At 43.6% G+C, this 15,000-nt stretch overlaps 2 protein-coding genes across 3 annotated transcripts in view; one reads left to right on the top strand and one right to left on the bottom strand.

Annotated features, from left to right (window-relative positions):
• Nucleotides 1-4,181, bottom strand: part of gal3st3 (galactose-3-O-sulfotransferase 3) — a 33,608-nt gene extending 29,427 nt beyond the window's left edge. Inside the window, exon 1 of the mRNA XM_037112033.1 lies at nucleotides 3,756-4,181. The gene's annotated coding sequence lies outside the window, so the exon portion shown is untranslated. The remainder of the gene's footprint in view (nucleotides 1-3,755) is intronic.
• Nucleotides 1-15,000, top strand: part of LOC119027132 (copper chaperone for superoxide dismutase-like) — a 54,275-nt gene that overhangs the window by 34,900 nt on the left and 4,375 nt on the right. The window contains exons 4-7 of one of the 2 annotated variants that reach the window (XM_037112036.1): nucleotides 615-743; nucleotides 11,667-11,739; nucleotides 13,236-13,373; nucleotides 14,785-14,959. In XM_037112036.1, the coding sequence (XP_036967931.1) occupies nucleotides 738-743; nucleotides 11,667-11,739; nucleotides 13,236-13,373; nucleotides 14,785-14,959 (392 nt within the window). In that variant the 5' untranslated portion in view covers nucleotides 615-737. Of the gene's footprint in view, nucleotides 1-614; nucleotides 744-11,193; nucleotides 11,415-11,666; nucleotides 11,740-13,235; nucleotides 13,374-14,784; nucleotides 14,960-15,000 lie in introns of those variants that run through there. The other variant, XM_037112034.1, reaches the window with a different exon arrangement.

The raw sequence follows: 15,000 nt of genomic DNA, 5'->3' as shown, positions 1-15,000 counted from the left end.
GTCTTGACTCGCCCTCGCCACTGGACTTGGCCTCGGTTTAAGGTTACACTCTGTGACCTCGCTGCTACATCCCACTAAATCCTGCACACTGGATCTCTAACTGTAAAATGTAATCGGAACAAAACCAAAGCCAGCTCCAAACATCGTCTAACTTTAGAGGATCAAATGAGCTGCTCCCTCTCTTTTGGACAGAATGAGTTCTGGAAAAATAACGGTGTTGCGCAACTTTCATTTCGTCATTTCGTAAATTAAAAGTTTATGTGTGTGTCACAGTTCAGACACAACGCAACTCTTTAGAGGGGCATAAAGATAACATTAAAAGAAGTATAAAAATTGCATTCAAAAGACATTAGTTAGTCTTTTAATTAGTCAAATAATCTCATCAAGAGTTGTCAGCTGCAGCCCTGCGACTCGCCAAAATAAGATCTGATTTTACAATAATTTGGAACACAGAAAGTTATTCTTTTTCCTTAATAGACGATGAGAAATAATCATTATTTAATCATCTTTTGATCTAGAAGTCACTTGTTTTATTGCTTCCTCTTTTACCATATGTGTTTATTTCTCTGTCTTTAGAAATGTTTTACTCCTATACTCTTATTTTATATGTGCAGTGATCTACTTCTGGACGAGATGTTGTTGCTCAAAGGAACTTACATCACCCTCGCTGGTTGTCCTAAATCCCAAACATTCAGTGTCATGGAAACATCTGCAAACTGCCTGACAGCTTTGGACAAATGGAGGTATTTATGTCACATACCAATGTTTCTGAGTCATTTTGCTTCCGGGGGGGGGGAGCAGTTAATGGCTCTACTTATTTAGGCCCAGGGCCTGAAGAATTACAGCATCTTCAGGGACAGTGTACGGCAAGCAGCCACGGCGCTGTAAATCAAAGTCTAATATTGTATAAATAAACTCCTTTCACAGAGCGGCGGCCTTTAAAGGGCGCCCTCCGTCTAAAAAGACTTGTGATGGGGTTTAACGCGACGACGCAGTGAATCCTAGTCAGCACAACACACTTTATCATATTGACTGTTTTTAAGAGGCTTGTGTTGGTGTGTGTGCGTGCCACTGTTCTCCCCTCCTCACCTCCATTGTTATTCCCATTCTCCAAACAGAGCGCGCATTCATCACTCGGTCTTGTGCCTTCTCTTGTGGACACGCCGGGGAGGAAAAAAAAAAAGGAACGTTTTCAGGTCTGTGCTTGTAAATGACCTGCCGCAAAAGGGTTTATTAAGTCACCTCCCCTCCCTTCTCATAACCTACTTCCTGAAGACACGGAGGAGGCGAGGGACGGACACACAGAGAGAGGAGACAGGACAGGAATGTACACATATATGGGACGGGGAAAAAAAGCACCAGCATCTCACATGGCACATGATCTTGCGTTTTGTGAGGCCGGTCAGATGCACTGCCAAGTTCTTGAGGGAAAAAAAAAAATAAATGGTGGTGAAACGGCCGACAGCTCAGGTGGACATTCCTGCAGCGAGCAGCGCCAAGCACACGCCCCTCCAAACCTGCTACACACGAGGCATTTTGCTGCTCGATGAAAAAACTGCACATTTCAGTCGCCTGTTATTGTGCACAGCTCCGGGTGCATCTGTGCCATAATCACGCTGTTTAATCAGACACTTGTTATGCAACACCTGGCAGGTGGATGGAATATCTTGGCGAAGGGACTGGCGCTGCCAAACACAGATTTTTAATAAATTCTGAGCAAAAATGTGAGAAAAAGAAGCCTTTTGTGTGCATGGAAAAAAGTTCCTGTACTCTTAATTTAACTTGTGAAGACTGGGAGAAAAGTTTATAATTTTGTTTTGTGTGGCTACAAAACAGAGGTAAAAGACTGACCGCTGGCTAGCTGAGGTGAGACAGAATGCTAGCTTTAGATTAAGCTAATTTGCCTTGTTTTTTTTAAATTTACCCTTTGTTTCCTGTAAATCAACTTGTATGCTCCAACATCTTTTTATTGTACCACAAGTAGCTAAATCATGCAATAAAAGAAGTAACACCAGTTAAACTAGCCTCGCTAAAAGTTAACTAGCGTAGCTCAGTCGCCAATTAAATTGTCCAAAGAAACCTAGTGTCACCTGTCTGGTTTTATCTCTGCGGCATCAGTTTGATACTATACAACTTTTTAGTTAACGTTAACAAACTTTGAGAGACTTCAGAGTCCAAGTCTTTCGATTTCAGCTTACAAAAAAGGCTGTGAAATCAAGTGTCTAGCTAGCTGGCTTTAGCTTATCTTGTTTATCATTTTCCTCTCGACCAATTTGATTTCTGTATAAATGAAAAACAATTTTTATGCTCTAACGTCTTAGTAACTGACTTTGTTATACCACAAACATAGTGTAGAAGTCGAGCCGTAAATAGTGAACTAGTCGGGCTAACTAGCGAAACTCAGATGCCATTTATCTTGTCGAGAACGTGTAAATGGCTTATTTTAAATGTGTGACCGACTAGTAAAAAAATGGTCACCAATCTATGTTCAAATCGTGACCATAAAACAAAAGAATGGATGGGAACCGGATACATCTACGTGGACGTTTTATTTCCCCATCTTTTATACGCGCCTGCGTGTGTGTGTGTGTGTGTGTGTGTGTCTTCCAAACCGGATATTTGCTGAAAGGTGAAAATCTGCAGTTTACGGCACCACGAAGCGAAGACAGGGATCGAAGCATCACATTTGAGAAGCTGGGGAAGACAACGATGGTGCATTCTCTGACTGAATTTATCGATCAGTTATGATGTGTGTCTTGTTGTCTGCTTGTGATGGATAAAGGACATTTGGTGGGGGGAGTTTCTCCTCATCCGGTCAGATTGTCTCAACATGTCCTGAGTGCTGACACATCTCATAAGTTCCTCTACACTGAATCAACTTATTGTTCCAGCTTCTATTTCCTTCTTCATCTCCTTGTGCTGTTTTTTTTTTTTCATCACCATCATCATCATCATCATCCATCACTTCAGTGCTGTCAGACTCACAAACACAAACCTGGACCACATGTCACTGATCTCCAAACACCGAACTTCAGCCAACTTTGCATTTATTCAAATAATGGCGAGGCTGTGCAGCTCCATCTGATAATAACAACAACAACAACAATAATAATAATAATAATAATAAAAACTCTAGATATAAATAGTGTGTCGCTAATTGTTGTTACACAAAACGATCCTCACGCGGTTAATCTGCTTTTAATTCATTTGCCGGCATGTTAGGTGTTCACACTCATAATCTGACCGAGCAAAGGCGAAATCAATCATTCAATCATCCCCGACGAGCCTGGGGGCGCTCAAGGAGACCATCACGATAAACACCCCCCCCCCCCCACCCAACCACCTCTCCACCTCTCTCCCCCCTGCCCTCATCCTCCCTCCTCCTCCTCCTCCTCCTCCTCCGACGCTTCTCCCAGGACATAAACAACCACAAAAACCTCCTCAAGGGAAGAGATGAGGGGTGGAGGTCTCGTGTCAAAATGTGGGCCAGATCAGATTAGATTTTTTTTGGGGGGGGTGAAATCACTCCGCCAAGTGTCACCCCCATTCATCCAGAAGAAATCCGCCGCTTTTTTCCCCCTTGTTGGGTGCGTAATTGAGCGGGGGCACAACAAACCCGTTTTCTTCTTCTTCTTCTTCTTTTTATCATCACGGCACGCCAGACACGTCTACTACTACTCTACTATGGGGGATTAAAGGCGCCATGTAGGACAGGGATGCTGGGAATTACACAATGGGAACACACCGTCACCCACCTTTGTCATCGCGGAGCCGGGGATGTGATGTGACGGTCGCGGCGCTGATTTCTCTCCCCCCCCCCTCACTCCCGGTGGTCGCGGCTCCGTGTCCCGGCCAGCCGGCTGCGTGCCCCCGCTCTGCTCTGCTCTGCTCCGCTTTCCTCCTCCTCCTCTTCTTCTTTTGCCTCTTTTCTTCTTTTTCTTAATTTTTTTTTTTTTCAGGACAGCCTCCACTCCTCCACCACCACCTCCGCCACCACCACCTCCACCTCCTCCTTCCTCGCCTAACAGTTGGCTCTCCTTCGCCGGGCTCGGTGGTTGTTCAGGTGTCGCAGTCAGTGAGGCGGCGGAGCGGCTGTCTGTCTGTCATCACGGGCTGCTCGCGACTCATGTGCAACAAAACGGGAGACGGTCCTCTCTCTCTCTCTCTCTCTCTCTCTCTCTCTCTCTCTCTCTCTCTCTCTCTCTCTTCAGCCAATGCGCGCGCGGCTGTGCCTGTGATGCGTGCGGCCCGGCTGCAGTACCGCTTCTGTCCCGCGTTCATCATCATCATCATCGGCCGATTTCTGTAACGCTTTGCAAGGAGGTACTTGCAGAAAAAAAACAATAGTAGTTACTGAGGAACGAATCAGGAACGAATCACGAAGGACTCCATTAGAGAAGATTAAGTTGATTCCCTCCCAAAAAAATGTGCCTCCATTAAAAAAAAGTGTGCAGAGAGGAAAGTTTAATCGGCATGGCACCATTCATACGCAAGGAGATGCAAAGTGCTTTAAGGTGACATTAAAAGACATTTTTTAAAAATTGCATTTAAAACATATTAAAAACAAGTAGGAAGGTGTCAAGAAACAAAACATTAATGCAAGTTAAGAAAAAGGGAAAATGCGCCTCAACAGAAGAGGTTTATAAGAGACGACACTACAGAATAAAAGTCAGAGTGCAGTGTGCTCCAATTGATTTTGACCCTAAACCAAAAAAACATTTCTGTGTACCTTATTGTGAAAATGTTACTCTTATTTCCTCTTCATTGTGCTCAGAAATACAAAAGCATCTGTCATGCAAATAAAGTTCATTTGAATTTGAACTACAGCGTGATAGCTCTAAGTATTTAAATGCGGTCACCAGTCAGGGGCGCATTTAGTGATTAGTGTGCCCTACAGGCAAAAGCAATCGGCCCCCCTCAGACATTATTCTCACCCTTTTCCTAACAGAGGATGTTCTTGGTATTAATGAGGACAGGGGCCCTGTAGCCTTCTTATGACCAAGTCGAGTCAAACCAAGACAGTTTCCTCTTCCATTACTAGTTTCCGCTCCTGCCACTTTAAGACCCCCCCTACCCCCAGGCTGCTCTGATTGGCCAGCTCGCACACGCCTGAGCCAGCACTGCTCACCGGGTCTCAGATCTGCGTTGTTCTGCTCTCAGCTACCAGTTAGCTTCACTTTCGCTGCGAACATAGGCATACATATAGGTGTACGTGTGACATGGTGACGTGGTGTGATGTCACAAAGTCATGGAATCAAATGTGGGGCTGCTGACGAGGCGTTTCAGGAGCAGTGTTTCTGTGGGAGAGAGGAGCTCCTGCATCTTCTAGGCTTCAGTGCAAATTGGGAGGTTTGTCTCTGGGCCTCATTCATTCTAGTACCTTTGTTGGCCCTCCTCACATGAGGGCCCTGTGTACTCACCCCCTGGTGATTGTAAATGGATGCATGTGTTTCCTGCTGTTCCCCAGTGCTCAAGTGTTTATTTGCTTATCAATGGAGGTACTTGTCAAGCCTGTGAAAACCAATAAGTCCTCCAAAATAGACCACAAAAGAGAGGGGAGCTAAAACAGGAATACGGTGCTTCTGCGTCGGACAGTATGAGAAAACTGATCTCTGTTCAACATCTTTATAAATAAAACCCTGATTTTATCCGTCCCCCCTGTGGATCCTTCAACGACGTCAGCCGACTTCCTGTTTTGCTCCCTACGGACAAGAGTCTGTTTTGGATATTATTTTTCTAAAATATCTTTCCTACTTAATGCGAGTGCACTTCAGATTTTGTTCCTTGGTTGGCTTAAAGGTTTAAGACACAGGCCCCGGCTGAAGATCATGTCAGCCTTTATCTCTTTCCCCTCATTCCCAGTCATTTCTAAGCTGCACAAACTTTTAAAGTGGCATATTTTTGTTTTGCCCTAGTTTTCCTATGCTCACATTTAAATGTATGCATATAGTGGATTCATTTGACCTTTCTTTACATTATTCATGAGGTGATTCATGGTGAGTTGCTGCCACTCATCTCCCATTAAATCCCACCATGTTTCGATGTCCCCTCTGTAATTGCTGGATGTTTTTTTTCCCCCCTCATCGGGGCCGAGGATGCTTGCTGGATCACGACGGACAGATTGTTTGAGTAATGATCCCGACTCCGGGGTGTGTAATGATTAAACGAGGTATTGTGTGTTTCGCTCGTCACACCGGTGCATATCGCCTCCTCCATATGGGTCATTATTCCGGGGAGGAATGGCGGTGTTTGATTAGGCAACTTCTGTCTCTTCTTCCTATTGATCCTCGCTGTGATGAGCTGAAGAGTCTGTCCATAGCTTGTTAAACACCCCAGCTGGCATTATAATTAATAGTTTTCCACAATAATGCACGACGGCACTGTGCTGAATGGCTGATATTTGTTTAGCTGGCTGTTTTCTGATTGATTGGATGCTTTCCTTTTGTTTTTCCTCTGTTGCTGCCCTTTTTTGTGGCCTCTGATTGATTTAATTGGAAAACCAGGGAGATGTTTTTAAGAATGAAGTGCATGATTTTATCTTCCTGTAAGGAGCAAAGCGATCTTTTCTTTTTCGCTTAAAAAATACATTACAAGACTCGTATTTATCTCAAAAGCAATCTGGGTTTGAAGACAGCTCTTAATCAGTCACTCCCTGCTCCTGAAAAATAGCAATAGTAATATGTTAAGATCCACAATCCCTCTCTGCCCATCCCGATAATTACTTTTATTGACTTCATCTGCACAGGAATCAGGCCAAAATGAAATGAGAGGATCCTTTCTGCTTCACCATACGCAGGAATTTGATTTGAAAGAGCTTTTTTGTGCTCCGCGGCCGGTTAATATAATAAAAGCCACAGCAAATCTTCATCACTTTGAGCGTGTCTGAATGCTGCTGACCTGTCCTCTGTATTTTATCTAAAGACGGAAAAGAAGTGAAACCAGGACAAAGTCACACACCGTGAATTTTTACAAACATGGCCCCGTGCTCCCTGTACAGCCTGCAGAGGCGGGGGGCACCGCTGCTAGACGCCGTCCCCCGGACACGCTTGGCTTCATCTTCCATTTGAGCTGTCAGGGCGCAATCAGCAGACATGGAGAGCACTCTGGCAGGGCTGTGACATTACTCTGACCTCTGCGGGGTCCCTCACACCACTAACAGGGCCCCGCCACTCCTCCTCTCGGGAGCTGAATAAAGTCAGCGTCACGAGGTTGCGGACGGTGTTGTCGGTAAAGAACAGCCAGGTCTCAGCGGTGTGACTCCCCGCAGGGTTTATGTGGCACAGTGAATATACACGCTACGTGCTCTCAACCCTTTCTATCATTGAATTTTGTTGCCCTCTGCAACCTGTCAGTTTCCTGCAAAGAAATATTTGTTATAAGCGACATGGACTTTTTTTTGATTCACTTGAAAAAAGGAACATTCGCTTTCAAAGGCGTTTGTGTTTTCAGTGCAATATGTCAGAATTCTAGTTGAAAACACTCCCCAGATCAACTAAAACTGTCAAAAAATTTGAAGTGATAGCTATGTTGACGTCTATGTGTCGTGATGCAGAGATGTCTACTGTAGTTAGCATGCTGACTAGCTAGCCCTGTCCAGGCGGTGTTAAGAGTTCCTGTCCTGTGGTGTGCCGAGCCTCTAATCTGGACTTCTAGACAGACAGTGATACAGCTGGCCAACTCTAACATATTGCATTTTCAACATCATTCTTTAGAGAAGCAGACCTACAACTAGTGACTGAGACCATAAACTTATTAGGAAACTGTTTAACAAGGTCTTAATTCAAGAGAGTAGTAGAGTCATTTTCTTATAAGCTTACACACAATCAGACTGGTAGTCAGAATGAATGCACGTTGCCAGTGTCAGTATTTTACACAGGCAATGTTCTTGTCTGTGTTGGCTTTAACTGTGCAGTATGTAAGCATTTTAGTCTGATATGTTAGCATGATAACCAGCTAACCCCTAGCCAGTGTGTACCTCAAGAGGTAATAGTTTGATGGTAAACAGCAACGACAAAACTCCCCTGGCACTCTGAGCTCCCATTCTATGACTATTAGTTGCATATTTCATTTAGCCACAGTTAGCAGCAGTTAGCGGTAACTCTGGTTATATGCTGCCCCCTAGTTGTTTGGAGTATGAATTTGTCAGATGGCCAATTTCTACATATTGCACCTTTAAAACTGTGGGTCAAAGGTCATTCGTGACCTTGGAGGCAGTAATTCATGCCACTAAGTTGACATTGTTGCGTTTTCTGGAGCTGCCGGGAATCGGAAATTAAAATTAGTGCAGCAATATGAGAACAATAATCCAATCTTAACCTCTACATCTGGCTTAGATCGAATGTTGCTGACGCTAGCGTTCACATTCACACTTTCTGACAGAGAACGAGCCGCGTCTCGGTCTGGTTGTGTTTTCGATTCACGCTTGATTGTTTTAGGTGTTTTTATTCCCAGCCCTGAACACGGCGCTTGCTTTGCTTCCTCCCCGAAACAAGAGCTGCTTCACCTTCTTGAAGTTTTTTAATAAGGGAGTATAACAGACTCCAGGCTGGTACTAATGGGGTGGAGGATAGTGGCTCATTTAGTACAGATAAAACCTCTACTGTTCCACACAGGGCTGTCAACACTTCCTGTCAGCACCACCGCACACTGCCCGCCACACACACACACACACACACACACACACACACACACTTCTCTTTGTCAAGTTTTTTCTTTTGCTGTCTTCTCTCATTTTCCTCCACCTTCCTCTTTCCCATTTTCTCCCTCCCTCCTTCTTCTTCCTCTTGAATCTGCTGTGGACGGTGTTCATGTACTACTGATTAGGTTTCACTCGGCTTTCTCACCCTGTACGCTCTCTCTCTTTCTCTTGTGTGTGTGTGTGTGTTCCTGTACGTATATGTGTGTTAATGAAATCCCCCCCGCCCCTCCCCTGGGCTCAGGTGTCACCGTGGCCCTCCCTTCACTCCTTTGAACGGAGAGCTCGGCGTCGAGGCTCAACATAGGGGCAAAGGTTTTTCGACAGTTTTCCATGTACTGAATAAAATTAACCGCTGCTGTGTGGGTGATGTGTATGCAAGGAGGAAAAAAAGGCTCGCACAAAAGGCTCCGCCGACGTGTGTTTGAGCCTGGCTCGCAGTGGCTCAGCCCTCGTAAAGCCCGTGGTCATATTACTGAGCATGGGGTCAGAGGTCAGAGCCAATGAGCCACCAGATACAGAAGGAGCTGTGTTCTAGCTGAGCTGCCACTCGGCTTTCTCCTGTGTAAAACATCGGCCTCACTGTGTTGTTTTGACAAAACGACGGCCAAGTTTCTGGATCAGCACACGCTGAAGACGGTGGCGAATATGTGTCAGTCTCCGTACTTATCATCCCAAATTAAGTCGGTGGAGGTTTCGATTTAGAAGCTTTTTATTTTAGACTTTGTGACCCAGATTTTATGCCACATCACGGTCATCTGCCATCTCCTGTGGCTTATCCCCGCAATCGGAAAAGATGCCAAGATGAGGAAGATGTATAGAAAAACACACACACACACACACACACACACACACACACACACACACACACAATTCTCCTCTGAGCCTCTAAAAACCTGAGATGCAGTCATCAGCTTAGTGGTGGTCTCTCCCGTCGCTTTAATCTCCAGATCGACTTTGTAACGATAATCTATAAACATTATGAAATTGAATTGTAGGCCACCACATACAGCGGGAAGCAATCATCATTACTGCCTACAACCTTTGTGTCCTTTATCCATACGCTGCAATCTTATCGTGCCCAGATAACCCCCCTCATCCTGCTGGCTGACCCTGAAAAAAGACAAAGCCTTCTATTTCTGCATTTCTATCATCATATTCATGTTTTGGCCCATTTATAAACCTATTTTTACATTATCGATCACCATTTTATGACTTGTATTCCCAACCTGAGGGCAGCCACTTCACACCAGAGTCATGATGTTCAAGATTTTTCAGGTATTTTATTTAAAGGATTAGCAGCAAATATACATTCTCATCTGGTTATTTGGAAATACTCAAATGTTTGTTTTGCACTATTTCACAACATATAATGATAGGTAGTGTTCATACTTGTGAAAGTGAAAGTCACCCATATGATTAGTACTTGAGTAGAAGTATAAAGTATCTCATGTTAAATGTATTTAAGTATTTTCTGGTAATACATGCAAATTTATATTCCTAACAAACAGTGATCAGCATATCACCAGAGAAACCGCTAACAGCTGCTAACTGTAGCTGCCCTTAGCTAGTTAGCTCAATTAGCCATGCAGCTAGTGGTCCAGCCTGGGAGCTTGGGTACCATGGGAGTGTTAGTTTTCGCACCGCTAGCACAGGAGCTTTGGATACATATTTCCAACACAGAGAATGCACCTGAGAATTTATAACTGTTTCTGATTGTCCACTCTTGTCCCTATTGGACTTCACATGCAAAACATCATTAAAACATGCAGCTTTCAGTGGTCGGTATCATAAAAATCACAATATCACAACATACATATCAAAGTGCGTCACCACACACACACGTTTAACCTTCACCAAAGTACAACAAGCTAAAACTTGGTACAGCTCTGGTTTGCTTTTAGCCAGCACTTTACCTCATTAGGTGATATTATATCTGGAGTTTGTTTGATTTCAGCTGATAATGTGTTCCAGAGTTGGCGGCCTTTCCCGGAGAAAGCATGATTGTCCGAATTTAGACCTACAATTGTGGTATTTTACAGTTGCCACTCACCAAGCTGCTGGTTACCCTGTTGCAGTCTTATCTTGGTCTGTATCTGGGGCTAGATTACTGATATCGCTGAGGTTGATTTGAGTAGACTGCATCTTTTTTGTGTCTGACAGCTATATTTACCAGTTATTTGCAGATGAGGATTGTATACACTCACAAAAAACACACATGGTCATCTTATGAAATGTGGTGCATTGTTAAAAATTAACACACAAATGAGGCAAAATTGGTTCCATAACCATTGAAATCCAAAAAGTAGCCAATGTCACAGGAGGCATCTGCTGCAGGCCTATTTTTAAGCTATTTTCTTATGTTTTACGTGTTGATAATAATACGTGTATATTTTTAAATGTGTGTTGCAGTATTCCATATTCATATTTGTCGTTTTAAACTAATTTAAACACATTAAGGCGAGCAATAAGACGAGAGAAAGCCAGTTGTCTCCTCCACCAGTCTGAACAGAGGACTGCAGTGGCGAGGAGTCGGCACGCGGCGGCGGCAACGTGCGTTGTGCGTCAATGTGACGTCACAAACATGGCGGCGCCCTTTGGCACGTACAGTCGCTTTGCTTCCGTGTCTCGAAAAGTGGGAAGTTGCCTATTTAAGTCAGTTTTGGTCGCTCAGGCGGCGACGTGCGGCGACAAAATGGACTCGGAGAGGCCGACGAAGGTTTGACGGCGACTTTAGTCACGTTTTGGGCTCGTGTTTCTCTGCGTCACCGCTTCTTTTTAGCCTTGTCAAAACAAAAACATGCCTTTTGATTCTGATGTACCTGCTGCGTTGTGTGACAGCTAACTAAAATGCAGCGCAGTTAGATGAGGAGTAAAGTTAACATGCTGCAGTTGTAAACAGCTTAGTGCTCATACATGTTATATTAGCTGACAGCTACAGGTGTGTCATGTCCATGTTCTTCCTCCACAGCTGGAGTTTGCGGTGCAGATGACATGTGAGAGCTGCGCGGATAAAGTCAGAGCTGCTCTGGAGGATAAACCAGGTATTAAAAGCATTTAACAGCAAGTTAACAGCATCTGAAGCTGTTCTTTGTGCAGCAACAGGGCTGTGATGACTGTCACCTGCATCTGACAGCTCTGTATAACGGTCTGTAGTTGTAGTTGACGCAGCTGTGGACCGTGACTCAGCAGATTAAGCTCTTATCTGACCTTTCTACATGCATTCCAGTGCTCAGTTCACATGTTAGTATATAATGTGTCAGTATAGGGGCATGTTTAGGCTATTTATGTAACACATTACTGCACAAGTAAACTGTATATAGCAACATGTAACATGGACAGACTTTACTGGGTCTGTGAATTCCTGATTTCTCTTAAGAACCATCAAATATTACAGTTTTTAGAGACACCAGTTGAATGCTAAGCTAGTGTAACCTCGAGGTTTCAAGTTAGTACACAGCCGGATGAACATAAGGAAATGTGCAGTATGTCTAAGAGGAGAGCATGCAATGCAACATGTAGAATTAAACTGATAAATGATTAATCATTGTTTGGGAATTTAAACAGAGCAGCTTTTTCCAATACTGAATAAACAAGCTGTTCTCAGAGGAAAATAAACTGTTAGAAGCAAGAGTTAGTGGCAGGGTCCGCCAAACATAAACAAAATAAACCAGTTTGAAAATGTGTTGTCCATTTGTCAGGTCACTTTGTTTATTAGGTTTATTCAGTTGTGAAAAACAAAGAGAGACCTGCGTAATTAAAAATCAATCAATCAATCAATGAAGATCTTTCTCTTCTGATTACAGTTCTTCAGGTTCTTTACACTGCTACAAGACCAACATAGTGCACCTTTAAAGTTGCAATGTAGAGTTTTTCTTGTAATGGAACTGTGTCAAATGTGTCGATAGGCCATGTCTTAAATAGAGATATTTATATGCATTATTCATGGCTTGTTAACAAACATCTTTACTGGCTATTAGTTTTCTTCCCTGCCTTTTAAAGGAGAAATGAGAAGCTGGTAGCAGGAGCGTGTATAATGCAGCTCATGTGCTCACATGTGCATCCTCATGCACATACTCAAAACAAACCAGACAGGGACAGGGACATATAACTTTCTCAGAATATTCTTTTGCTCTCTAGTACCATATTTCTTAGTGTTATTTACTGTGAGGACATAAACGTGTGTTCAGTTTTGAAAATGGACACAGGGGTAAGACAGATAAAGTTAGTAATTTTACTTAATGGAAAAGATCAGATCAGACCTGTTGAAACGGCAGCCCATGGGCCTGATGTGACCCTTCCTCATTAAGGCCCTTTCATCATTTTGTTAGCAGGCAAATTAGCTCATTCATTAGTTATGTCTGTTGCAGAGCACAAGAGTATTATTATTTCATTAAGGTTTTGATCCAGGCTTTTTAAGCAAAGGGAATTTGCAAGAATCAAAACTGCCTACGGCTAAGATTAGACAGGGGCAACATATTTTCTATACTTTTGTGTATTTGTGTTTGTATCATTTCCATCACTGTTAATGTGTCTGCAGGAGTGAAGTCTGTCAGTATTGACGTCGGTAAGGAGGAGGTGTTGGTGGAATCTGCTCTGACCAGCGCAGAGGTGCAGGCTCTGATAGAGAGCACTGGACGCAGGGCCGTGCTGAAAGGCATCGGAGGATCAGAGCAAGGTGAGTTCTCTTTAAAACAATCCATAGTCATGTTCACATCTTGTGTGTTAGTTAGCGATGCGCGATGATTCAACAGATAATTCCACATTCATGTATCTTTTACGAAAAGTTCACTCCCACCTGAGGGTGAGGAAGGCTCAGATGCAGGGAATGAAATGTAATGATTTAATATAATTTGGCTCTTTAGTCTACACGCCGCGGTCCACACAACAACAGCGTGCAGCACTTCCTCTTCTTTTCTTTGTTTACTGTAAAAATGGAAGCCAATTTTGAAGGAGCATGCTGGCACCCACTGTGCCTAAATGGTGCACTTGTTAAGTTGTTGAAAGCAATTTGGCTTCCTATTATCTGCTTGAGTCATCAGCTATAATTCTAACCGATGCTGATATGAACCACTAATTGAATTTCCTAATATTGGGCAGATAATTAACCATGCTGATGTTTATAAAGCACCACTACTGTTAGTGTTTACTTTGATACATCCATGTTTGCTTGCTAGTCTTTGACTTAACTGCCTTCACTGGTGCTTGCAGCACACGGTCCCAATCAAACAAGATTCAGAAGACTTAAAAAAAAAAAAAACACCCATGGAGTGGCTTTGCATGCACAGGTTGCTGATGCAGGTTGTTATGTGACTGTCCGCCTTGCACTTAAAAGAAATGTTAATATCTAAACCTTTAATTGCATCTAACAACTGTAAGCACAACGCACACCATGAGCATCATACCGTAAGAAAGCAATGGTTCAGCGTTTCTAGTGATGCGTCCTAGTGTGATCAGCCTCTATCTTGGCATATTACTGCCACCTGCAGATCAGGGGATTAGTGTGAAACCATTTACAGGAATGTGTATGTCACTCATATAAAAACAGATCCACCGTGTTACTAGAGATCAAAAACTCCACAGGGAACATTTAAGTGCAGTACATTATGATAATTTAGCCTTCAGCGGTTGGATACATTGGCAGGCTAAACCTGTTAATGGTGCTGTCATTGATCTCCCTGCAGAGCAAAGATTAATATATGAGATTTAAATGCAGCTTCAGTTGTTGAGGCTCTGCTGCTGTTCACACGCATCATTAAAACACATCCTGGACAAACATATCACAGATGGAACGCTCTAAATAGAAGTGTGACTGCACCTTTTTTGCACCCCGATCACGTTGCAGCAGCATGTTTTTGCACAGCCAACCTCTGTGGTTATGGCTGATTATACCTCTTCACATCGTATCAGACGAGGATTTTAAGCCTGTGTTCTTGCTGATGTAAAAATAGCTGCATACGCGCGTTTCTGTACAGTTTCCCTCAGATACAATCCCACGTGAGCTGAGAAACATAATCTGATCACCTGAGACAAATCTGTAATGCATGTATGATGTAAAGAATCTCACTTGTGGTGTTTTTCTGTGACAGATCTGGGTTCAGCAGTGGCCATGATGGGCGGAGTGGGAAAGATCCAGGGGGTGGTGCGTTTCCTGCAGCTGTCTGAAGGCCGCTGCTTGATTGATGGGACCATAGATGGGTTGGAGCCTGGAAAGCACGGCCTCCATGTCCACACACTGGGCAACCTGACGCTGGACTGCCTCAGGTAGGGCTTTCGTATCAGTGCGTCGGCCTTTTTGAAGGTTT

This window comes from Acanthopagrus latus, chromosome 10, assembly GCF_904848185.1.
Source record: "Acanthopagrus latus isolate v.2019 chromosome 10, fAcaLat1.1, whole genome shotgun sequence".
NCBI lineage: Eukaryota > Metazoa > Chordata > Actinopteri > Spariformes > Sparidae > Acanthopagrus > Acanthopagrus latus.
The sequence above is the reverse complement of the archived record's forward strand: the minus strand, read 5'-3'. Positions and strand labels throughout refer to the sequence as shown.